Consider the following 22,182-nt stretch of genomic DNA (forward strand, 5'->3'; position numbering starts at 1 on the left):
AACAATATGAACTAACCAGTACCCTCCAGAGCTCCCTGGGACTAAACCACCAACCAAAGAAAACACATGGTGGGACTCATAGCTCTAGCTGCATATGTAGCAGAGTTTGTCATCAATGGAAGGAGAGGCCCTTGGTCCTGTGAAGGTTCTATACTCCAGTATAGGGGACTGCCAGGGCCAGGAAGCAGGAGTGGATGGGTTGGGGAGCAGGGGGAGGAGGGAGGAGATAAGGGGTTTTCAGAGAGGAAACAAGGAAAAGGGGGTAACATTTGAAATGTAAATAAAGAAAATATCAAAAATTTAAAAAAGACAAACAAACAAACAAAAAGTAAAAGGTAAGAGAATCATGTGACATGACATGGAAAGGGAAGGAAGGGGACTAGCAGGAGAAAGGCAGGGCATTGGAGGCGACGAGGGAGGATCAACCAAAGTATAGAAGTAGGAAAATCATAGGACGAAACCCATTAATAAGTTAAATCAAAAGTGATAACACAAAAACTTCTAAACAAATATTTAGCAAGTTTATAACACTAAAGTATATAAATAATTCAAATGTCTGTCAACAGATGCACCATGGGTAAATAAAATGTGAGAAAATATCTCTACAATGGGATATTATTTGGCTATAAAAGTCAATGAAGCACTGATATAAATATAAATAAGCTTGAAAATTATGGTATATGAAAGAGACCAGCCACAGGAAGATCACATGTTGTATGGTTACATTTTATTGAATTCCAGAATAATCAAATCTAAGTTGGATCTCAGGAATGTAACTTAGTGGCAGAATATCTGTCTAGCACACAAAGGCCCTGACTCAAAATCCAACTCCAGAAAAAAAGTGATAATGGGAAAAGAGTCTAATGGCAATGAGCCTTCATCAGGTAACTCAAAACATCTCTGTAAAGTATCTTAGTAAATAAGAACTCCAATAACAAGGTTTTTGTTTTGTTTTGTTATTTTTTTGAGACAGGGTTTCTCTGTACAACTAACTACCCTGGCTATCCTGGAACTCATTTTGTAGACTAGGCTGGACTTGAACTCACAGAGACATTTTCTGGGACTAAAGATGTGTATCATCGTGCCCAACATAAGTAGTTTTTACAAGGAACACATTTCTAAGTGAACTCTCACCTCCTTTGAAACATTCACTTTCATCTACAGAGTCCATTATTTTCGGTATCGAGTTTAATGGTTTCTTCAGTTTTGATGGTGGTAGAATGAGAATTTCTTGTTTGGGGTTTGTAGATATCAAGGATTTAAACCCAGAAGGAAAAACTGATGGCTGAAACAATATAACATTTAAAAACTTTACAGAATATTTCCAGGTAGATATATTTAATTCCTAAATGGAGTTTGTTTAAATGGCACACTAAAATTTAAACTTAAGTCATATTCTGTCTTAAATGCTATACACAGTTTCAAAAAATAGAAGTTTAGTAGTCAAAAATAGGTTTCTTTTATAAGCAATGCCTTTCTTGAGTAATCTTTTTTATAATTTCTATCACCTTGGTGACATATAGTATCTCTAAAAGTGTTTGTGAGCTCTCAGGGACTAAACCACCAACCAAAGACTACACAAGGATGGACCCATGGCTCCAGCTGCATATGTAGCAGAGGATGTCATTGTCTGGCATCAGTAGGAGGAAAGACCCCTGGTCCTGTGAAGGCTCGATGCCCCAGTGTAGGGGAATGCCAGGGTGGGGAAGTGGGAGTGGGTGTTGGGAGGGGGAGCATTCTTATAGCAGCAGGGAGAGGGGTGATGGGAAAGGGGGGTTCCGGAGAGGAAACCAGAAAAGGGGATAACATTTGAAATGTAAATACATAAAATATCCAATAAAGAAAGAAAGTGAGAGAAAAAGAAAGAAAAGAAGGCACCAAAAAATGTGTTTCTATATTCTTTTTGGCTAATAAATTTTAGAAATTATAAATTAAAAAGAATTACCACAGAAAATGAGAGATAGAAAAGTAGCAAAAGCTGACTAGATATGACAGAATAGAGTTCATCTCTACTGCACCCTGTGTGCTGTATTTTTTTCTCACCCTCACAGACAATATTCCTCAACATGTGAGACTGCACCACTCAGAATTAACAAGAGAGGTGAGAGTGGATGGAGTCAGAAATTCAATAAGCAAATTAATATCTTTACCAAGTTGTTCACATTTTATCTGTAAAAAAAATTCTTGAAGTGCCTTTACTGCCTCGTGTTTATACCCTCTGAAAGTATTAAGAAAAGCCCCAATATATAAAATGTTTCACTTGTCCACAATACATTATATGTGTATTTAAATTAGAATTCTAATAGGATTTAGCTTATAATTTTTAAACTTAACTACTTAAAGTTCTATACCAAGTATAGTGATTAAAATTTTTAAAGGGGGTCTGAAAATTCTCTGTACATGGACTGCCCACTAGACCAATTAAGTCAGGATATAACTGGGTAGGATTAAACTTCAACCTCAGCCATGGCTGAAACTCATTAGTGAGAATGAGTTCACATGATAGTTGTAAACGGTTAAAGTAAATTACTAAAACTTATAAAGGTATGCTCCCTTGCTTCTATAAATACATCACTCAAAGTAAAGTGTATGATTTTATTGAAACATACTAGTTTCTTCTTACAAAAGGTCTCCTCAGCAATACGGAAATCTCTCACAAAAGGTTCCGAATGTTCTTGAACAGAGAAATACTCCCTTAAATAAAAAAATCAAACAAGATTAATTAATACTTACTAAAAACACTTAATAAGCATTGCCAATCAAAACACACAAAGACTCTCATGTAAGTTGAGGTGAAGCATTGAAACCCTTACCAACAGCATCTAAACCTGTAGCCATACAAAGAATGGTTTCTGGTATCAAAGCAATTACAGCACTGGGAATTACATACGTGAAATTATCCTTTCCAGAGAGCTCTTCTTTGAAATCTAAAAATGGATCCTTCACCAGATAGAGCTTTAGTCTGCTCAGGAGACCATTCACAGTTGGTAGATGGTTGTCCATTGCATTATTCATAAAAATCATTTCCTCATCAATAAGCAATACTGAAAAGAAATAAATAAAAAATCTAATAGTTATACCAGAGATATAGATGTTAAATATTAACAGGTTTTTCAAACACACTGAAATCATTAAGTTCCCTATTATACTATGTATATAAAACACAGAATGTGGTACCCAGACAAAAGGAAAATCTCAATAAAATGTAGTATTATTTAGCATATGGAAACAAAGACAAATGTTCTGAAACAGTTGCATAATAGTGACATATACTTTATCAACAAAGACTGACTTAATCAATCAAGGGAAGTATTCTCTTCTTCAAAATAGTACCAAAAGTTTAAAGAAATAAAAATACTGGACTCTGACTGAGTCTGGTTTTCTGTTCTCTGCATCATTTAATCTGTAAGGACATACAGTAAATAGATATGATCTAAAAAGCATACATATGAAATCACTGACTCCATCATTATAAAGCTACCAATACAATGCTGATCCACAGTTAGTTATAGTGAAAACTGTATACTGGAATATCTACTTGGGAAGTATGATATACTTTACATAATAAAAACACCATGGTAATATTAACCAGAGATGTACAATTTCCTTTCTATTCTAACCTCCAATGTTTGGGTTACTTTAGAATCTTGGTTACTTGTATGAGCTTCTAAGTTCTGGATAGGAACACTAAACTGGCCTCCTTCTTCAGTCAATTTCTCAGTGAAAAGAGAAAGGAAGGAAAATGTATGCTTAGAGAAAGAAGCACTCAGAAAGCCAGCGTCTCCATCATGAAAGCCTCCTTGAGTGTGGAGAATGGACAAGTCTCTCAGTTTCAGGAGGGAACAGTATGTAGTTTTCAGGCAGTGATATCTCTCATGGCATGAGTGATATGCATGTGCCTCATCAATATCCGACAGAACACAAGCAGCTGGAAGCATCCCTTGCCTGTGCCAAATACATGTGTCAAAGAACTTTTGAAATAAACCAGCCTCTTAAGTGACCATCAAGTCATTTCAGTTCCTGTCAATCTCAGGGCTTATTCGAAAAATTAAGGGTGGTTTATTTGTGTCATCCACCCATTCTGCAAATACCAACGAAGTCATGTTAAGAGTGAAATGGCATTGGTTTATATCCCATCTCCTTGTTACTAACAAGCTCTGAGCTTGTCACTCCAAATAAAGCCACATTCAGATATATGTGCTGCATGGGGACATCTTATGTCACTTGGCATCCCTATACCCTTTCAGTCCCTTCAATTAAAACCACCATTTTTGATGCAGCCACTAGAGGTCAGAAAATCTCTACAACCAATGCTGTTAGACGAAAGCTGTTTTCATGGGAATGGTGGCCTCCTTACACAAGTACAGTGGTAGTGTATCACATGGAGTTCTTACTCTACAGCAAGCATGTGTGCTCACAGTGTATTACTCTATTGTAGACAAATGATAAGCAGCAAATGCAAGGTGGCTAGTTATGAAAGAAGCAGAAAAAAGAGGCTTGGTAACAGGAAACTTTACTAGAGTCACCCCTGCCCACTTAAGAAACCCAAGTTAAGCAGACAAAACCAGAGTGAGTTCCTTAACATGTGTGTATATGACAGTAATCATTTCTTAGTGGAAACTGGTGAGTATCTTAAACAATAATAACAACAACCCATATTAAATATTAAATAAAAGGCAAGACAAACCATTCCTCGTCCCCTAGCCAGGAAAACTAACCAGAACATTTTTCAAGGATCTAACACTGATTTCCCAACAGTTGTTATTTAGAACTTTTGGGGAAAGTGACTACAAACTAAATCTAGACAAATATACGAAGTCAGGGGAAAACCCAAGAGACAGATGGCATATGTCACAGGTATATAAGAGCTGATTAGGTGACACTAACACAATAGACAAAACCATAGACAACCCAGAATTCAACTGGAGTGGGTCAGAACTTAGCGTTTAATAGAAGCATCATCTCTAAAAGTGGGAAGGACTCTTAGCTAAATGATACTGGAACAAATACCAAAGTGCTTAAACATTAAAATATGTCCCCAGTCCTAAACATAAAAAAACCGTGAAATACAATTACATAATACATTAAAAAATTAGTAGGGTGCCATGGCACACACTTAAAATCCCAATACCCAGGAGTCAAGTAGATTTCTGTGAGTTTAAAGTCAGCCTGCTCTACAAAGTGAGTTCTAGATCAGTCATGGCTACATAGAGAGACCCTGTCTCAAAACAAACAAATCCTTAAACAATGGAAAAATTATATAATAAAAGAACATTTTTCTAAGCACAAATTCAGTGCTAGAATCAATAAAGGAAAACATCAGTAGAACTAATCAGATTAAAGTTAAATGCTTTTGGAATTATTGGTGTCTTTACATATTTTTATATGCCAGTAGAAAATAAAATCACTTTACAAAAGAAAAATATACAAATAGCCAATATACATTAATAGCTTTTAAGGATGTAAAACATACATTTTCCTCATCACACTGGTTTATGTGTACCCAGTGACGACAAGGCTGGCATGAATAAGTTATTCTCACACTATGCCAGCAGTGCTAAAGCTAAGAACAAAATCAGTGAAATATTTCTGTCTCCAAGATCAGTGAAATAACTAGAAATGCTCTGCCCAGTGTAGAAGAGACCCTCCTACTGGATGCCTGCAGAAGACAGCTTCTTGCTGCTGCTTTCGGATCAAGATGTAGAACTCTGGCTCCTCCAGCACCATGTCTGTCTGCATGCTACCATGCTTCCTGCCATGATGATAACAGACTGAATCTCTGAACCTGTAAGCCAGGCCCAATTAAACAGTTTCCTTTATAAGAGTTCCTCTTTTTAGGAATAGAAACCCAAACTAAGACAATAGATAACTACAAAAAATAGATTACAAAGATAATAAAGTGAAATCTATGATACAGGACACAAATGAAAATAAGTTAAGTATTATTTTCTCCTAGTTAATTGCTTTTATCCAACAATGGCTTGTAGTTGCCATGAAATAATAACAGCTCCATGTGTGTAGCCTGTTGGGTTTTTTTAAATATCCCCATATACATATGTAATGTAATCTAAGTATATCTTTCATCTCCACAAAATTTTACAAGAAGTTTTGATAATAGATCAAGAAAAACAAATTATAAAGGAAAGCTAAAACCATAATCTACCCTCAAGCCTCAATGACAACTTTCCCCAAACTACATCACATAACATAAAACAGCAATAAAGTAACCCAGCTATAGGTTTTGTTTTGTTTTGTTTTGAGTTATGGTTTCTCTATGTAGCCCTGGCTATCCTAGAACTCACTATGTAGACCAGACTGGCCTTGAACTCACAGAGATCCACCTGTCTCTGGAATTAAAGGTGCTAGATTTAAGGATTTACAGCACTCCTGGATATAGCATTTCTTAAATAGCAGGAATGATTATATAACAGACTTTCAAGTTTTGATATTAAACACAGAATAGTCATCATAATACAAGACAGTTCTCAGCAATGTTTGAAGAGCGCGGCCAGCTAGAGAGGAAATTTGGAAAGTAGTTTGGATAAGACATAATTTTAGATAATACTGACAATAACTTTTTAAAACCCGGTGTACTTCTTGGCATAGTATGACCAACTCCATCTCACACATATTAGGTAAGACCGAGTATCTTTTAGGATGTTTTGAGAAACAACATACAGACATAACTTTACAACACTTCTGTTATCACAAGATCTGGACCCAGAGCCAATGCCATTACAGGAACATGCTGGAACACACCAGGATCAAATCTGTATAGGTTACCTTGAGTTTAAGCAAACTTAAACTAAAATACAACTGAGCAAAAGCTCACAGACATGAAGTTCTGTATACTAGTAGGATTAGTAGGAAACACTAATATTCCTACCTTGGTGCTCCACTTTCACTCCGGGGTAGTACAAGGAACACTTGACAGGAATAAAGTCGTCTACGTAGTCCTTACTGGGGAACAGTTTGTCGTTCTCTATTCCAGGTGGAGAGTTTGGATTGGAACTTGGAACAATTTCCTCAAATGTGCCATTAATCATCACTCCTGTAACTGTCTTTCTGTGATATAAAAGTATTGATTTTATCTGTATCTATCCTAAAACATTTTTATTACTAAACAATATATGCTTATCCTGGAAAATTTGCCAAATTCCAGTGGACACTAAGAAAAATGATCTGTAGCCCTACCACTTTAAAGTAATGCAAAAATTATTCAAATTTATCAAGAATTTTAAACAGAATTACACAATATTCATATACATAGTATTCCATAATGTGTTTTTTTTTTCTACTGAGCTGTGGATAATGGGCCTATTCACATGTTCATCATTGACTTTATATTTGAGTGGAAAGCACCAGAATTCCATATATCGGTGTTGTATTTTGGATCTTATATAACTTCCCACAGGCCTGTGTTAAAGGCTTGGTTCACTGAGTGACACTAGCGGGAGGAGGCAGCACAGCTCGGAAAGGACGGGATTGGTTGAGGCGTGTTTGGAACACTGGGAAAGTGGGACTCTGGCTCTTTCTTTCCCTCTTCTATTTGTGGTTCATGAGTTGAGCACTGTTGCTCCACCATGAGCCCTTGCCATTGTGTGCTGGTTCACCACAGGCCCAAATCAATTGATTATGCCCACAAACTCCAAAACTGTGCAGACAAAAATAAATCTTTTTTAACTCAATTACTTCAAGTACCCTGTTAAACTGATTGAAAGCTATTATATTTAATAAACTGTCATTTAATCAGCTTTCCCTTACTGAAAGTTTATATTTTTTTACTATGAACAATAATGTAACCATTTATATATGCTTACTTAATCATTTTCTAAAAATACATTTCCTAAAAACAGAAGTTTTGGAGAAGTTAGACAGATGTTTATTTGCAACTTTTGCCACTCATTGGCAGACTTCTATTGTGTTTTATAGTCAATGCCTGTTCTTCAATATCACACAGATCTTCCCCTCCTAATTTGCTTTATCCCAGCCCCCACGCCCAAGCAGGAACCCTCTGGGAACCCACAGACCACTCCAAAACTCCCTATCTTTACCTCTCCCTCAGTTCCCCCAAATCCAGTGCCCCAGTTTTATCCCCAGCCCTGTAGCACATCACCTGCTGAACCCAGCCTCCAACTCCAGCAGGTACCTCCCTGAGAACCCTCAAGCTACTTGGGCCAGGGGAGCAAGCAACTGCAGATCTTCAGCTCTTCCTCCATTCCTCCAAGTCCAATCCCTCAGTCTCATCCCTAGATCTGCAGACCACCTGCTGTGGCTCCTGTCCCCATTCCCAGAGGAGTAAGTAGATCCTGTGGAACACTCTGATTTCCTCCCTCCTGCAGACCCCTCAGCCCTACTCTCTCCTATCTCATCCATGCTCCTAAGTGTCACCTCTCGATACCTTCTAACATATTTGACCACAGCTATCAGGATCCCAGAACAATTTCCTACCAGGCAACACACAGACACCGGCCACACTTTCCTAAGTACCAGAGATGACAATAGAAACCCAGGAACAAAACACCAACCCAATATAGACAAGGCCAGATATCAGCACCTAGAATTAAGATCTTCCCCAAATTATAAAGCCTAAACACCAGCACAAAAACATAATCGATAAAAGCCAAGATACTGTGTCTCCACTAGAGCCCAGCAACCCAACCAGCATGCCCTGAGTACTGCAATATACCTGAAGCACCAGAAAAAAAGACCTTAAAAGCGCCCTTATGAATATGATAGAGTTCCTTTAAGAGGAACTGAATAGATCCCTTAGAGAAATTTATAGAAACATAAACAATAGAAAGAAATGAACAAAACAGTTCAAGACCTGAAAGTGGAAACAGAATCAATAAAGAAAACCCAATCTGAGGGAAATCTGGAAATGAAAAATTTGGACCTCAGACAGGAAACTAAAGAGGTAAGCCTCACCAATAGAATACAAGATAAGGGAGAGAGAATCTCAGGTATGGAAGATACACTAAAAGAAACAGATACCTAGTTAAAGAAAATATTAAATCTAAAAGAAAGAAAAAATTCTGTCACAAGGCATCCAGGAAATCTGGGGCACTATGAAAAAAAAAAAATCTAAGAATAATAGGAACAGAAGGAGAAGAAACCTGGGTCAAAGGCACTGAAAATATTTTTAGCAAAATCATAGAAGAAAAATTTTCTAACCTATAGAAGGAGAATGTCTATCAAAGCAGAAGAAATATAAAGACCACCAAATAAACAGGACCAGAAAAGAAAGTCCCCTTGGTACATAATAATCAAAACCCTAAATATACAGAAAAGAAAGAAGCCGGGCGTGGTGGCGCACGCCTTTAATCCCAGCACTCGGGAGGCAGAGGCAGGTGGATTTCTGAGTTCGAGGCCAGCCTGGTCTACAAAGTGAGTGCCAGAAAAGAGAGAGAGAGAGAGAGAGAGAGAGAGAGAGAGAGAGAGAGAGAGAGAGAAAGGAAGAAAGGAAGAAAATATTAAAAGCTGCAAAGGAAAAAGACCAGGTAATACATAAAGGCAGATGTATTAGAACAGCTGACTTCTTAATAGAGACTCTAAAAGCCAGAAAGGCCTAGACAGATGTGCTACAGACTCTAAAAGACCACAGATGCCAGCCTAGACTACTATACCCAGCAAAAATCTCAATCACAATAGATGGTGATAATAAGACATTCCTTGATAAAAACAAATCTAAGCAACAAATCCAGCCCCATAGAAGGTGCTAGAAAGCAAACTCCAACCTAAAGAGGTTAACTACACCTAAGAAAACACAAGGAATAAGTAATCCCAGACCAGCAAATCGAAAGTGGGGAAACACACACACACACACACACACACACACAAGCAAAGTGACAGGAATCAGCAAGCACTGCTTATTGATATATCTCAATACAAATGGTCTCAGTTTCCCAACAGACTAACTGTATGGATGAAAAAAACAGGATATATCCCTCTGTTGCACCAAGAAACACACCTTCATATCAAGGATAGTCATCACCTAAGGGTAAAAGAGTAGAAAAGATATTTCAAGGAAATAGACTTACGAAGCAAGCTGGTGTAGCCATCTTAGTATCTGACAAAACAGACTTCAAAACTAATCAGCAGAGATGGGAAAGGACACTACATACTCATCAAAAGAAAAAATCCACCAACAGAACATTTTAGTGAGTTGGCCTGATGCTGCTTATATTATAATGGGCCCTTAAGACCTGGTTGCCCCAGAGACAGTCTGCAGGTAGACCCAAGTGACACTGAGTGACCTTGCCCCCAAGTTATTTTTGATTGGTGAAAAAAAAATGCCAACAGCCAATAGCTGGGCAGACAAGACATAGGTGGGGTTTAGGGATTCTGGGCTTGGGGGTTGAGGAGAACTACAAGTGAGGGAGCAGAAGGTGAGGAGGAAAGAGAAGCTGCTATGGGTTAGGTGAGTCATGAAAATATGGCTCTGAGGGCTGGCCAATTGGAGTTAAGAGCAACCCAGATAAAACATAGAAAGTAATAATTCAGGGTTATTCTAATAGCATAGAGAGTAGATATCTGCCCAGCTCTTGTGCTGCTTAAGGCTTATTGTAAATATAAAGGTTGTATGTATGTGTTTTTTTTTTTTTTTTTCTGGGAACTAAATAGTCAGAGACAGGGTAGAAACCCTGAGTTGGGATTACAATTTTCTATGACAGGACATTGTAATTCTTAACACCTATGCCACAAACACAAGGGTATCCAGTTTCATATAAAAAACACTACTATAGTTTAAATCACATACTGACCCCTCCCTCACACACTGGTAGTGAGAGACTTCAATACTCCATTCTCACCTATTAGTAGAAAGGTCATCCAGACAAAAACTAAACAGAGAAATGCTAGAGCTAAAGGATGTTATAAACCAAATAAGCCTGAGATACTTACAGAGCATTTCACCCAAACACAAAAGAATACATCTTTCTTCTCGACACCTTGTGAAACTTCCTCCAAAATTGAACACACATACTGAATATCAAGCTGGACAGAGACAACAAAAAGCTTTCAGACCCACTACTGAATGAACAAAAATTACGGACCTGAGTGTGGTGGGTGGTGCATGCCTTTAATCTCAGCATTTGGGAGGCAGAGAGACAGGCCGAGCTCTGTAAATTTGAAGCCAGCCTGGTCTACAGAGTGAGTTCCTGAACAGCCAGGGTTACACAGAGAAACCCTGCCTTGAAAAACAAAACAAACAATAAAAAACAAAAACAAAAAAATAAAGAAAAGAAAAATAGGTCAAGACAGAAATTGAGAAATTAAATGCTTTCTAGGGTTGAATGAAAATGAATACTCAATATACCAAAATATATAGGTCACAACAAAGGCAGATTTAAGAGGAAAGAGCTAAGTGCATATATATATATATATATATATATATATATATATATGAAGAGATCTCATACCAGTATCTTAACATCACACTTAGAAGAACTAGGACAAAAAGAAATCACATCCAAAAGGAGTAGGCAATGAGAAATTATCAAACTCAGGACCTAAATCAATAAACTATAAACAAACAAAAAACAATACAAAGAATCAATGAAACAAAAATTGGTTCTTTGAGAAATTCACTAATATTAGCAAACCTGAATCCAAATTAATAAAAGGAGGATAGAGAATATCCAAATTAACAAAATTAGAAATGAAAAGGGAGGCCTAACAACTGACACTGAGGAGATCCAGAGGATCATAACAACACACATGCAATTTAAACCAAAACTACTTGGAGATTTCATTTTACACCATCAGAATAGCTAAGCTTAATAAACAAGTGACAGCTCATGTTGGTGAGGATGTGGTCTAAGGAAAACACTCATCCATTATTGGTAAGAGTATAAACTTGTACAGCCACTATGGAAATCAGTGTGGCCGTTCCTCAGGCAGGTGATCTACCTCAAGATCCAGCTATACCCTGCTTGGGCATATACCCAAAGGATACTGTCCTACCACAGAAACACTTGTTCAACCATGTTTACTGCTGCTCTATTGATAATAGCCAGAAATTGGAAACAAGCTAGATGTCCATCAGCAGATGAATGGATAAATAGAATGCGGTACCATTACACAATGGAGTATTACTCAGTTGTTTGAAAAAGTAAAATTCACAGAGAAGTGAATGGAACTAGAGGAAAAAAAATCCTGAGTGAGGTAACTCAGATCCAGTAATACAGTATGTTATATGTATGCGCTTACAGGTGAATACTAGCTAAGTCAATGATAACTAAGCTACAATCTACAGTACCATAGAGAGTGGTTATAAAGGGATTAGGAGAGGTACAGATAGGTCTCCTTAGGAAAAGGAAATAGATATTATGTATGGATGCGGCTGGAGCTGGAAAGGGAGGATCAAATGGGAAAGGGGAGGTGAGAGAGGGAAGAGGGAGGGAAAATGAGGAGTAACTGCTAAATTTAAGGGCTATTTGAGGGATAGTATGGAAACTTAAAGACAGTAAAAGCTTCCTAAAACATTTACATATATTAAGGTGGTCTAAATGGAATTGCCAAATAATAGGGGAAACAGAGCCCCAACTGGTCATCTCTTGTCACCAAATGAAGCTTCTAGTCCCAAGATTGGGTTACATATAATTGAGTTGTTGGCCAAAGGGATCCCGTGGGAATCCCCAAACAACACAAGCTATTTCCAGGACTATAGGTTGCTCTCTGCAAACTGACAACAAGGCCCCATTTCTGAAGACAACGCCTACACAACCCATTGACCATGGAGAAGTTGGCCTGGTGCCTACATATAGCCTTCAAGTCTTTGGTACAGGAAGGTGTTCTGTACACTACCAAAGGAGAAATGTAAACACCAACCTAGCCATGAGCTCTTCAATCTACAATGCTGTCCTGCCTGTAATATATACCAGTACAATAGTGGCACAAAGCTTGATGGAATAACCAACCAATATCTTTTTGACTTATGTCCCACTCCATATGATGGAACTCAAACCTGATACTGCTTAGGTAATCAAGAACCTGAGCCTAGACAGCCTAGGGACCAAGGATAAACCCAACTACTACTATTCTTAAAACAAAAACATAGCAATAGGGTGATTCCTAATGACATTCTGCTATACTCATAGACCAGTGCTTTGCTCAGCCATCATCAGAGAAACTTCCTTCTGTAACAGATGGGAACAAATATAGAGAGCCACAGCTAGATGGTATGTAGAGACTGAGAGACTTACTAAACAGAATGTCTGCATCAAATCCCTCCCCTCAGGGCTCAAGGAACCCTGTGGAAGGAGAAAGGTAGAAAGAGGGTAAGAGTCAGAGAGTGTGAAGGACACCAAGATAACAAGGCCCTTTAAATCAACACGATTCATGCACAGATGAATGCAGAGACTGAGGCAGCATGCACAGGGCCTGCATGGGTCTGCAACAGATGGGTCCTAGAGCTGAAAAGAGGTGAACACATGCCTCCATTATTAATCCACACGCAATCTCCAATTTTTTCCAAGGGAGTGTCACTGGGGAAACAAACTCCTCTTAAGGGTAGGCTGCTGCCCAGCAATAGATGCCAACATAAAACAAACTCAATGGAATCTTTGGAGGTTCCTTGTCTTGCTTGCTTGTTTTCTAATGAAAGAGAGAAACAGGTGGATCTGGGTGGGACAGGAGGGCAAGAGGAATTGGGAAGAGTAGAGGGAAGGGAAACCATAGTTAGGATATATTATGTAAAGAAAAAAATCCATTTTCAATAAAAGGGTACATCAAAAAAAAAAAACACTTTAAAATTTCTCCCTTACTCTTGAAGAAATACAAGATACACGAAGAAAGAGCTTAAAACCCCCATATCTGTATTACTCATTTAAGAAAATACAAGATATAAAATGAAATGGCTTAAGGGTTTGTCTTAGTCAGGGTTTCTATTCCTGCACAACATCATGACCAAGAAGCAAGTTGGGGAGGAAAGGGTTTATTCGGCTTACACTTCCATGCTGCTGTTCATCACCAAAGGAAGTCAGGACTGGAACTCAAACAGGTCAGGGAGCAGGAGCTGATACAGAGGCCATGGAGGGATGTTCTTTACTGGCTTGCCTCCCCTGGCTTGCTCAGCCTACTCTCTTATAGAACCCAAGACTACCAGCCCAGGGATGGTCCCACCCACAAGGGGCCTTTCCCCCTTGATCACTAATTGAGAAAATGCCTTACAGTTGGATCTCATGGAGGCATTTCCTCAACTGAAGCTCCTTTCTCTGTGATAACTCCAGCTGTGTCAAGTTGACACAAAAATAGCCAGTACAGGGTTTATCTGTATTACTCATTGAGAGCATTAGTTTATATATGGACCTTCATAGACTTCTGAATCTAGTTCTTTAGTTAATTTAAAAAAAAAAAAAAGCCGTGACACATTAGTACTTGGTAAAACACAGAGTCAACTCTCGTTCCCATGACACACTGAAATGAAGATAAGTACTTCCTGGTCTTCTCGTTTCTCCTCTCCCAGTTTTACTTGTCCTCTTCCCACTGGAGCCCCCTCTTGCTCGACTTGTGAATACTGGTGTTTGTGAGATGTCCCATCTGCATGTGTTTTGCTTCCCTTGGCTAGCATTCGTTTTGGGTCATTTTACCCACTGCCATTTATTAACTCCTTTAGACAGTTGGTTGAATATCTACAATGTGCTAACTCTATTCTTGGGACTAGGAGTACACTAGGAAACAAAATCTTGTTCCAACAAAGTTTGTCTATTAAAGGGAAGATGAACAACTAAATAAGCAACGTCAATGGAAAAAACTGAAATGTATTTAATATAACAAGGTATGCAGACATCAGGTAACAGCCATAATGTTGGTATGTTTAGAGAATGCAGCTAGTGAAAGCCCACTGAAGAGCTATTTTGGTAGCTACCTGAATAATGATGGGAACTGAGCCATAAGGGTTTAAAGGTGGAAACAAACTTAGTAGATTCCAGGTAAAAGAGTAAGATCAGAGTAGCTGGAACAGAGGAACATTAGACAGGCAGAGACTGAATCACTCTAGACTTTACAAGACATGGTAGGTACTGAGGCCTGTATTGTTTGCTGGGGCACCATTTGCGGGTTATAGTTAGAGATATTTCATGATCTAATTTATGTTCTTTTAAAAATGCTTTCAGTTAAAACAGAATTATAACACTCCTTCCCTCCAGCACCTCCCATGTCCCCAACTTGAGAGCTGATATCCTCCTTCTCTTTGAATTTCTTTATTTTCTTCTTATTAGGAGAAATAAACTAAAAGAAAATAAAGGAGCAAATTCTTATGACGTTAGAGTATGTAAATTTTTCTTACATAAATAAAATAGTAAACAAACTGGTGAGAGCAGAAGCTACACAAGTTGAACTTTCAAAGTTTAAGATGTGCTTCAAAGGACACCATCAGGAAAGTGAGAAGACAAACCACAGGACAAAGGCATTTGCAAGCCACACATCCGATCTAGGATTTGTATCTGGAATATACACAAAACACTTAGAAGCAGGCTTTTGCCTTCTGATTTCTAGCTGGGATCAGCCATCAGGAAGCCTTGGCAGAAAATCAAAGGTGTGAGAGGGCCAGGTCTGACAATTACTCCTCTGGGGTCCATCTCTGTTGAATCAGTTTGGAAGTGATAATACACATCCACCAAAGGTGGCGTGTTAGCTGGGCGTGGTGGCGCACGCCTTTAATCCCAGCACTTGGGAGGCAGAGGCAGGCGGAATACGACTATTAACAGCAGAATTACTCACAATTGCAAAAAGGAAAAACAACCTTAAAGTCTGTCCTAATGAACAAGTAAGTAAAATGTGGTATACCCATATAGCAGACTATGATCTAGAATAAAAATAAATGAAATCTGGATATAATCCACACAAGTAAATGTGGTAGGAGTTTTGTCATTTATTTTCATTGCAGTTAAGAAATATTTAAAAGGGGAAGACAGGAAGACAAACAGAGTCAACTAACCTGGACTCTTGGAACTCTCAGAATCTGAACCAGCAACCAAAGAACATACACGGGCTGGACCTAGGCCTCCCTGCTCATATGTAGCAGATGTGCAGCTTGACCTTCATGTGAATCCCAAACAGTGGGAATGGGGGGGGGGGGCTATCCCAAAAGCTGTTGCCTGTACATGGGATAAAATCTTCTAGCTGGGCTGCCTGTCTGGCCTCAGTAGGAGAGGATGTGCCTCACAGAGACTGGAAGTGCCAGGGTGGGGGCATACCCAGGGAAGCCCCCACCTACTCAGAGGAGAAGGGGAGGAGAGGATAGGGGAAGGATTGTGGGAGGGGGTGACTAGAAGGGGCAGTGAGCAGGATTTAAACTGAATAAGTAAAAATTAAAATAAAAAAAGAAATATTTAAAATTATAAAGTTTGAAAATATGAATAACAACAAAAACCTCTCCTGTGCCTGATACACATTGTGAGTGAAGTGAAGCAGTTAAGTGTTTGGATCAGTGCTGAGAACTGCAGCTTCTGGACTCAATGCGCAGGAGGACACTCATCTTCTTTTCTCACTGCTCCACGCTCCTCCCTCTGCCAGTGTGCTTTGCTCAGTGACTGTGGTGCTTTGTTTTTAAGCTTTGTTTCTTGAATGCATAGCTATACCTTCACTTACTTTCTAGCTTGTATATACATATAAATATGCAAATATCTGAAGGGTGACTGAACTGATAATAAATAATATTGATAGATACATTAGAAAATGGTCTTGTCTGTATTTTTACTAACGGTGGTTTTAATATTAATACATATTAGTGAACTTTGTTCAGAAGACTGACATATTAACTAAAAGTATGATGCCACCGGTTAGTTCTGAGTATCTTTTGTAACTTCAATGAAGAGGGCAATAATTAAACTGGTAAATAAGGGAAGGATAAAAGAGACTATAAATAACTTCAAATTAGCCTCTTCTTTGTGCTTGAAAGCAGAGCTTTCTTTAGACTACAGAAGAAATGTGTGGGAAGCAAAGGGGTTTCCAGGTGTCCGGGGAGTTTACTGTTTGTCTTCTACAGAGAAAGAGAATTTGAGATTCAGGATACATACTTCTCAGGAACATCCTCCACACAGAATCTTGTTCTCCACTGCTCCAAGACTGAATTATCTTCCATTTCCTGAACTGGAATAGCTGAGGCCAAAAAGGGAACAGTCAACATTAGCTTCTAAAATATCCTTTTACACTTAACAGAAGAAAGCCAGACATCCATCATTTTTCTTATGAAGTTATCTTTACTTATTCACAAATATAATTACTTTTTCAAAGTGCTATCTGATTGTGATCACTATAATCTGCTTGCCCTAAACTCACAGTCAAGAAAATGTCATCTGAATGTATCAACAATTCCCTCCTTTTCACAGCTTCTGTTTGCTTAGATACTACCATGGTCCCAGATAATCCTGTTCAACAGTTGATGCTCTACCTCACAGGCCTTCACTAAGCTCCCAGTTCATTCTGGTGTGCTCTCCTCAAAGGTCCCTAACATGGCTAGTAGAACTCTGGTACTAATTATATATAGCTTTTATATTAAAATTTTATGCATCTATAGATTACTTTTCAAATTATATCCTTGATTCCTTAAGAAGAGGGGCATTATATTCTTATGTCAGAATATGCAACTGCATAGTCTACCATATGTAGTAGTAGTATCCTAGTCAGAGTTTCACTCAATGTTGCTTCTGGCTAGGTTTGTTACTTTGATATTACATCTTTATCCAAGCCTCATGGAAAAACATGGTAATGGCAAAAAACACATCAGCCTAGATTTAAGTGCTGCCAAAACCCACTGTGTTCATTTCCCATTCTCTTCTCACTATATTCCAAGGCTACAATGTGTGTATGGAGAGCAGAGTCAGTTCTTACCTCCAGTCCAATAGGTTCCAAGGTTCAAATTCATGCTGTCAGGTTTGGCAGCAAGCAGCCTTACCCACTGAGCTGTCTTGCTAGTCTCCATGTCTCTACTTTTGACTCCCAACCTCTACCCTTCCCTTTCTTTAGACAACCAGAGGGATTCTCTCATTCTTTTTCTTCAAACTGCCCAATGGTTTCCCATATTTGCAGCTTTATTAGCCAGTTTGAGCTGCTATACCCCAGATACTACAGAGTGGGTGACTCAACTAAGAACATTGCCTTTTCATGGTACTATAGATTAGAAAGTCCAATGACAAGACTCAGACAGCTCTGGTGTCTGCTGGAGATTCTCTTCTACTTCCTCCTGGGACAGGAAGGAAAAGGGGGTTCTTTAGGATCTCTTGTACAAGAGCGCTAACCTCCAGTCTCATGACCTCTCTTCTGAATATGATCACAATGGGGGTTAAATTTGAACATATGATTTCAAGGGCACATAAACATTCAGCCTATTGTTTTTATTTTAAAAAATATAGACAAAAGAAAGTTCATGTTACATTCTACAAAGCCTTAGATGACAAAAAATCTATTCATATCTCAGATCTCCTTTTCCTTACCGAATTCTATGGCCTAAAGTTTCTTAATTTACCATACTGAACTCAAAAATAGCTTTCAATAAATTAAAAAAAAAATACCTCTTGTCCATGGACTCCTATATTCATCATCAATAATGCTTTTATCTTGATTTAAACATGAAGGAATCTGAAGCAATAAAGCATCTCTGTAAAGCCTCTCTTTAATTTTGTCCTGTATGAAAAGGTAAAATAATTTTAACTTATACTATTCACCAATATTCATATCATCATCATAAGTTGATATAATTTTTAAAGTGATAGGTTTGTTATAAAAATGTCAAATTAAAGAACCACATAGGGGCTGGAGAGATGGCTCAGCAGTTAAGAGCACTGACTGCTCTTGCAGAGGTCCTGAGTTCAAATCACGGCAACCACTTGGTGGCTCACAACCATCAGTAATAAAATCTGCCACACTCTTCTGGTGCATCTGAAGACAACTATAGTGTACTTAGATATAATTATAAATATATCCTTAAAAAAGAACCACATAATAAAGAATATCACCAAGTTGTCTTACAAACATTTTTTCCTATGACAGGCTAAAAAATATGCATGCTTAACTACAAAAGAGGATTATATCACTTAGCAATGTGATTTTTCTTCCATTAGCAAAATTTTGTTTGTTTGTTTTTCAAGAAAGGGTTTCTCTGTGTAGCCCTGGCTGTCCTGGAATTCACTCTGTAGACCAGGCTGGCCTCAAACTCAAGAAATTCACCTGCCTCTGCCTCCCGAGTGCTGGGATTAAAGGCGTGTGCCACCATGCTGGCCCTCCATTAGCAAATATTATGCCACTATCATAACTTTAGTTTCCTACGCTAAAACCTGAAAATAAGTTTCGAATTTCAAAAGTAAACCTAAGGAATAAAACTCTTACTTCAAGTGGACATTAAGGTAGCCATCGTGGTGCTAATTCTAATCTGGCCCTTGAGAGGCTGAGAAAGGAGGACTATTAGTTTGAAGCCAGTTTGGGCTACACACTGATTATCAGGCCAGCCAGGATTACAAGGCCAGATCCTGTCTCAAACAAACAGCACAAAAAGGATGCTGTCAGTTGAATAAACCTGAAGATTAGCTCAAGTTCTACCCTGGTTCTGCCTTGACTTCCAACTTTACTTCCATTACTTTGTGGCAATGGACAGGCCCCTCCCCTAGCCATGCTGCCTTCCACATTCACTCTGTGGGCACATTGTGGTCACACAGTACTGAAGTCTACTCTGTGACAAAAGCACTGCTGTTCTATAGCTATGTCTGTCAGCTGAAGCATTATCTCTATTCAGTTAATTCCAGGGACTGTGACTTCCCATGGAATTCATTATTCCACATAAAGGCAAAAATGATTGTGTTTTTCTTTATGTTTTATGTTGCACACATATACACACATGCTCACACACACAAATGAATGTTTTGACTACAGTAAAAAAAAAAAACTAAGGTAATTTTAATGAGTCTGAAAACAACTAAAGATTAACCTATGGATTACTGACAACTATCATATACTGAATACACCTAACATGTTTTTAAGAATAATTCATGGACTAGAGAGATAGCTCAGTGGTTAAGAACACTGACTGAAGCCAGGCGTGGTGGCACACGCCTTTAATCCCAGCACTCGGGAGGCAGAGGCAGGCGGATTTCTGAGTTCGAGGCCAGCCTGGTCTACAAAGTGAGTTCCAGGACAGCCAGGGCTATACAAAGAAACCCTGTCTCAAAAAAAACCAAAAAAAAAAAAAACAAACAAACAAAAAAAAAAACCACTGACTGAGCTTCCAGAGGTCTTGAGTTCAATTCCCAGCAACCTCATGATGGCTCACAATCATCTGTAATGGGATCTGATGCCTTCTTCTGGTGGGTCTGAAGACATCTACAGTGTACTCATATATATAAAATAAATAAATAATTCTTTAAAAAAAGATTATAATATGTACATCCTGCCTGGAAAACAGTACCATACAACAGGCTAGTCCTTTAAAAAAAAAAAAAGAAAGAAAGAGAGAAATATAATTCATAGTAAATGGATAGCAAGCCAGTAATATCATACCTCTTGTAAATAGTCTATTGCATAATATTTGAAGGCTGGAAACATAGTTCTTCCGTTCAATGCCATACAAAGTCCAATATCTAGAAACATAAAAGTTAAATATTTATAAAATAGCAAAGCCAAGAGGAGAAAAAAAACTCTCTGGTTTTTTTTTTTTTTTTTTTTTGGAAAAACTCTCTTAACCACAAACTTTTCATTTAGTTCTTTTTCAAGGTGTCCTAAATGATAAAAAGTATAAAGCAACATTTATTTTTGTGATAGAAAATCTAATGTGGAAAATAATGTACATTGTTATTAATTTGTATATTTTTATCTTGACTTTAATCCATGCAAGTTGGTGACTGAAAATATGTTTAACATGATGATTTTGTTGAAAAGAGGCTGGAGTGGCCAAAACAGACACTGTTTTATCCATGGTAATTGTGTTTCTCCAGTGATTTCAAAATTAAATAATCAATGCCAAAAACTCTATAATAAAGAAATTAAGGGCTGGAGAGATAGTTCAGTGCTTAAGAACATTGGCTGCAGTTGTGAAGGACCCAGGTTCAAGTACCAGGACCCACATGTTACAATTGTCTGTATGTCCACTTCCAAGAGCTTTAAAGACCTCTTTTAACCTCCGAGTGTACTGCACCATATGTGGCACACAGAGAGGCATGCAGGTAAAACATCTATATGCATAAAATAAAAATAAATCTTTAAAAAGTGATAATATGGTGTTTTGGCATTAAAAGTTCTTAAACCCTATTTTTTAAAAGAAATAGTTGGATTTTAGAAATTATATCCATTCTTTTACTTAGAAAATCAAGGGCCTGGAATTTTCTAATAGCTAACTCAATTGGAGTAAAATGATTATGGTATGATACAGCAACAAGGTCAACAGACTACTGGAAAAATCAACAGAGCTACTTAATAAAACAATTAATTAAGTAATTAATTAAGTAATTAGAACAATGAACTAGGCCAGGATGATTCTCACATTGAAACCAGAGATCTATAGCTTAGAAGTTATTAAGTTTATCAAGTAGTTCTTAGTGTTTTTGCCATTTAAAATGTCTGGAAAGAGTGGGATGCTGTGATGCATACTTTCAATCCAAGCACTAAGAATGAGGAGGTAGGTAGATTTAGATTTCAAGGCCAGTAGGTATTCTCTAAATAAAGTCTGTGGGATGCTGAGAAGGCTCACTGGTAAAGGACTTGACCAGCATGCTCAAGGCTGTGGGATCAATCCCTACTCCTGTAAAAACAACCAAAATGTCTCAACAAATTCAGATGTCAGATGTTTTTACATAAAGTGTATTAATAATGTCTTATTAAATTAAATAAATATTTTAATAGAAATGATCTTTGCCTAGTGCTATTATCACTTCATTTTTTTGTGGCTTACCCTTGTGACTTATATAATGTGGTATACTGAAGTCTGAAGACCTGAAGATATAGCCTGGGTGGTGGTGGCACAGGCCTTTAATCCAAGCACTCAGGAGGCAGTAGCAGGTGGATCCCTGAGTTTAAGGCTAGCCTGGTCTACAGAGTGAGTTCCAGGACAATCAGGGCTATGGAGAGAAACCCTGTCCTCAAAAATAAAACAAAACACAACAAAAAAGATCTGAAAATATTACCCACAGGAGAGGGCTATAACCTACCCGTTTTCAGTTATCAGGTAAATATTCTTTTTATAAAACTTTTATT

General features: G+C 38.0%; 1 protein-coding gene across 1 annotated transcript in view; it reads right to left on the minus strand.

Moving 5' to 3' along the window:
• Shoc1 (shortage in chiasmata 1) overlaps window positions 1-22,182 on the minus strand; it is a 73,374-nt gene that overhangs the window by 48,904 nt on the left and 2,288 nt on the right. The window contains exons 2-8 of the mRNA XM_021160305.2: window positions 20,494-20,573; window positions 18,516-18,627; window positions 17,022-17,103; window positions 6,887-7,065; window positions 2,891-3,044; window positions 2,610-2,694; window positions 1,135-1,285 (exon numbers count right to left, since the gene is read on the minus strand). Of these exons, the coding sequence (XP_021015964.2) occupies window positions 1,135-1,285; window positions 2,610-2,694; window positions 2,891-3,044; window positions 6,887-7,065; window positions 17,022-17,103; window positions 18,516-18,627; window positions 20,494-20,559 (829 nt within the window). The 5' untranslated portion in view covers window positions 20,560-20,573. The remainder of the gene's footprint in view (window positions 1-1,134; window positions 1,286-2,609; window positions 2,695-2,890; window positions 3,045-6,886; window positions 7,066-17,021; window positions 17,104-18,515; window positions 18,628-20,493; window positions 20,574-22,182) is intronic.

Source organism: Mus caroli, chromosome 4 (genome assembly GCF_900094665.2).
Source record: "Mus caroli chromosome 4, CAROLI_EIJ_v1.1, whole genome shotgun sequence".
Taxonomy (NCBI): domain Eukaryota; kingdom Metazoa; phylum Chordata; class Mammalia; order Rodentia; family Muridae; genus Mus; species Mus caroli.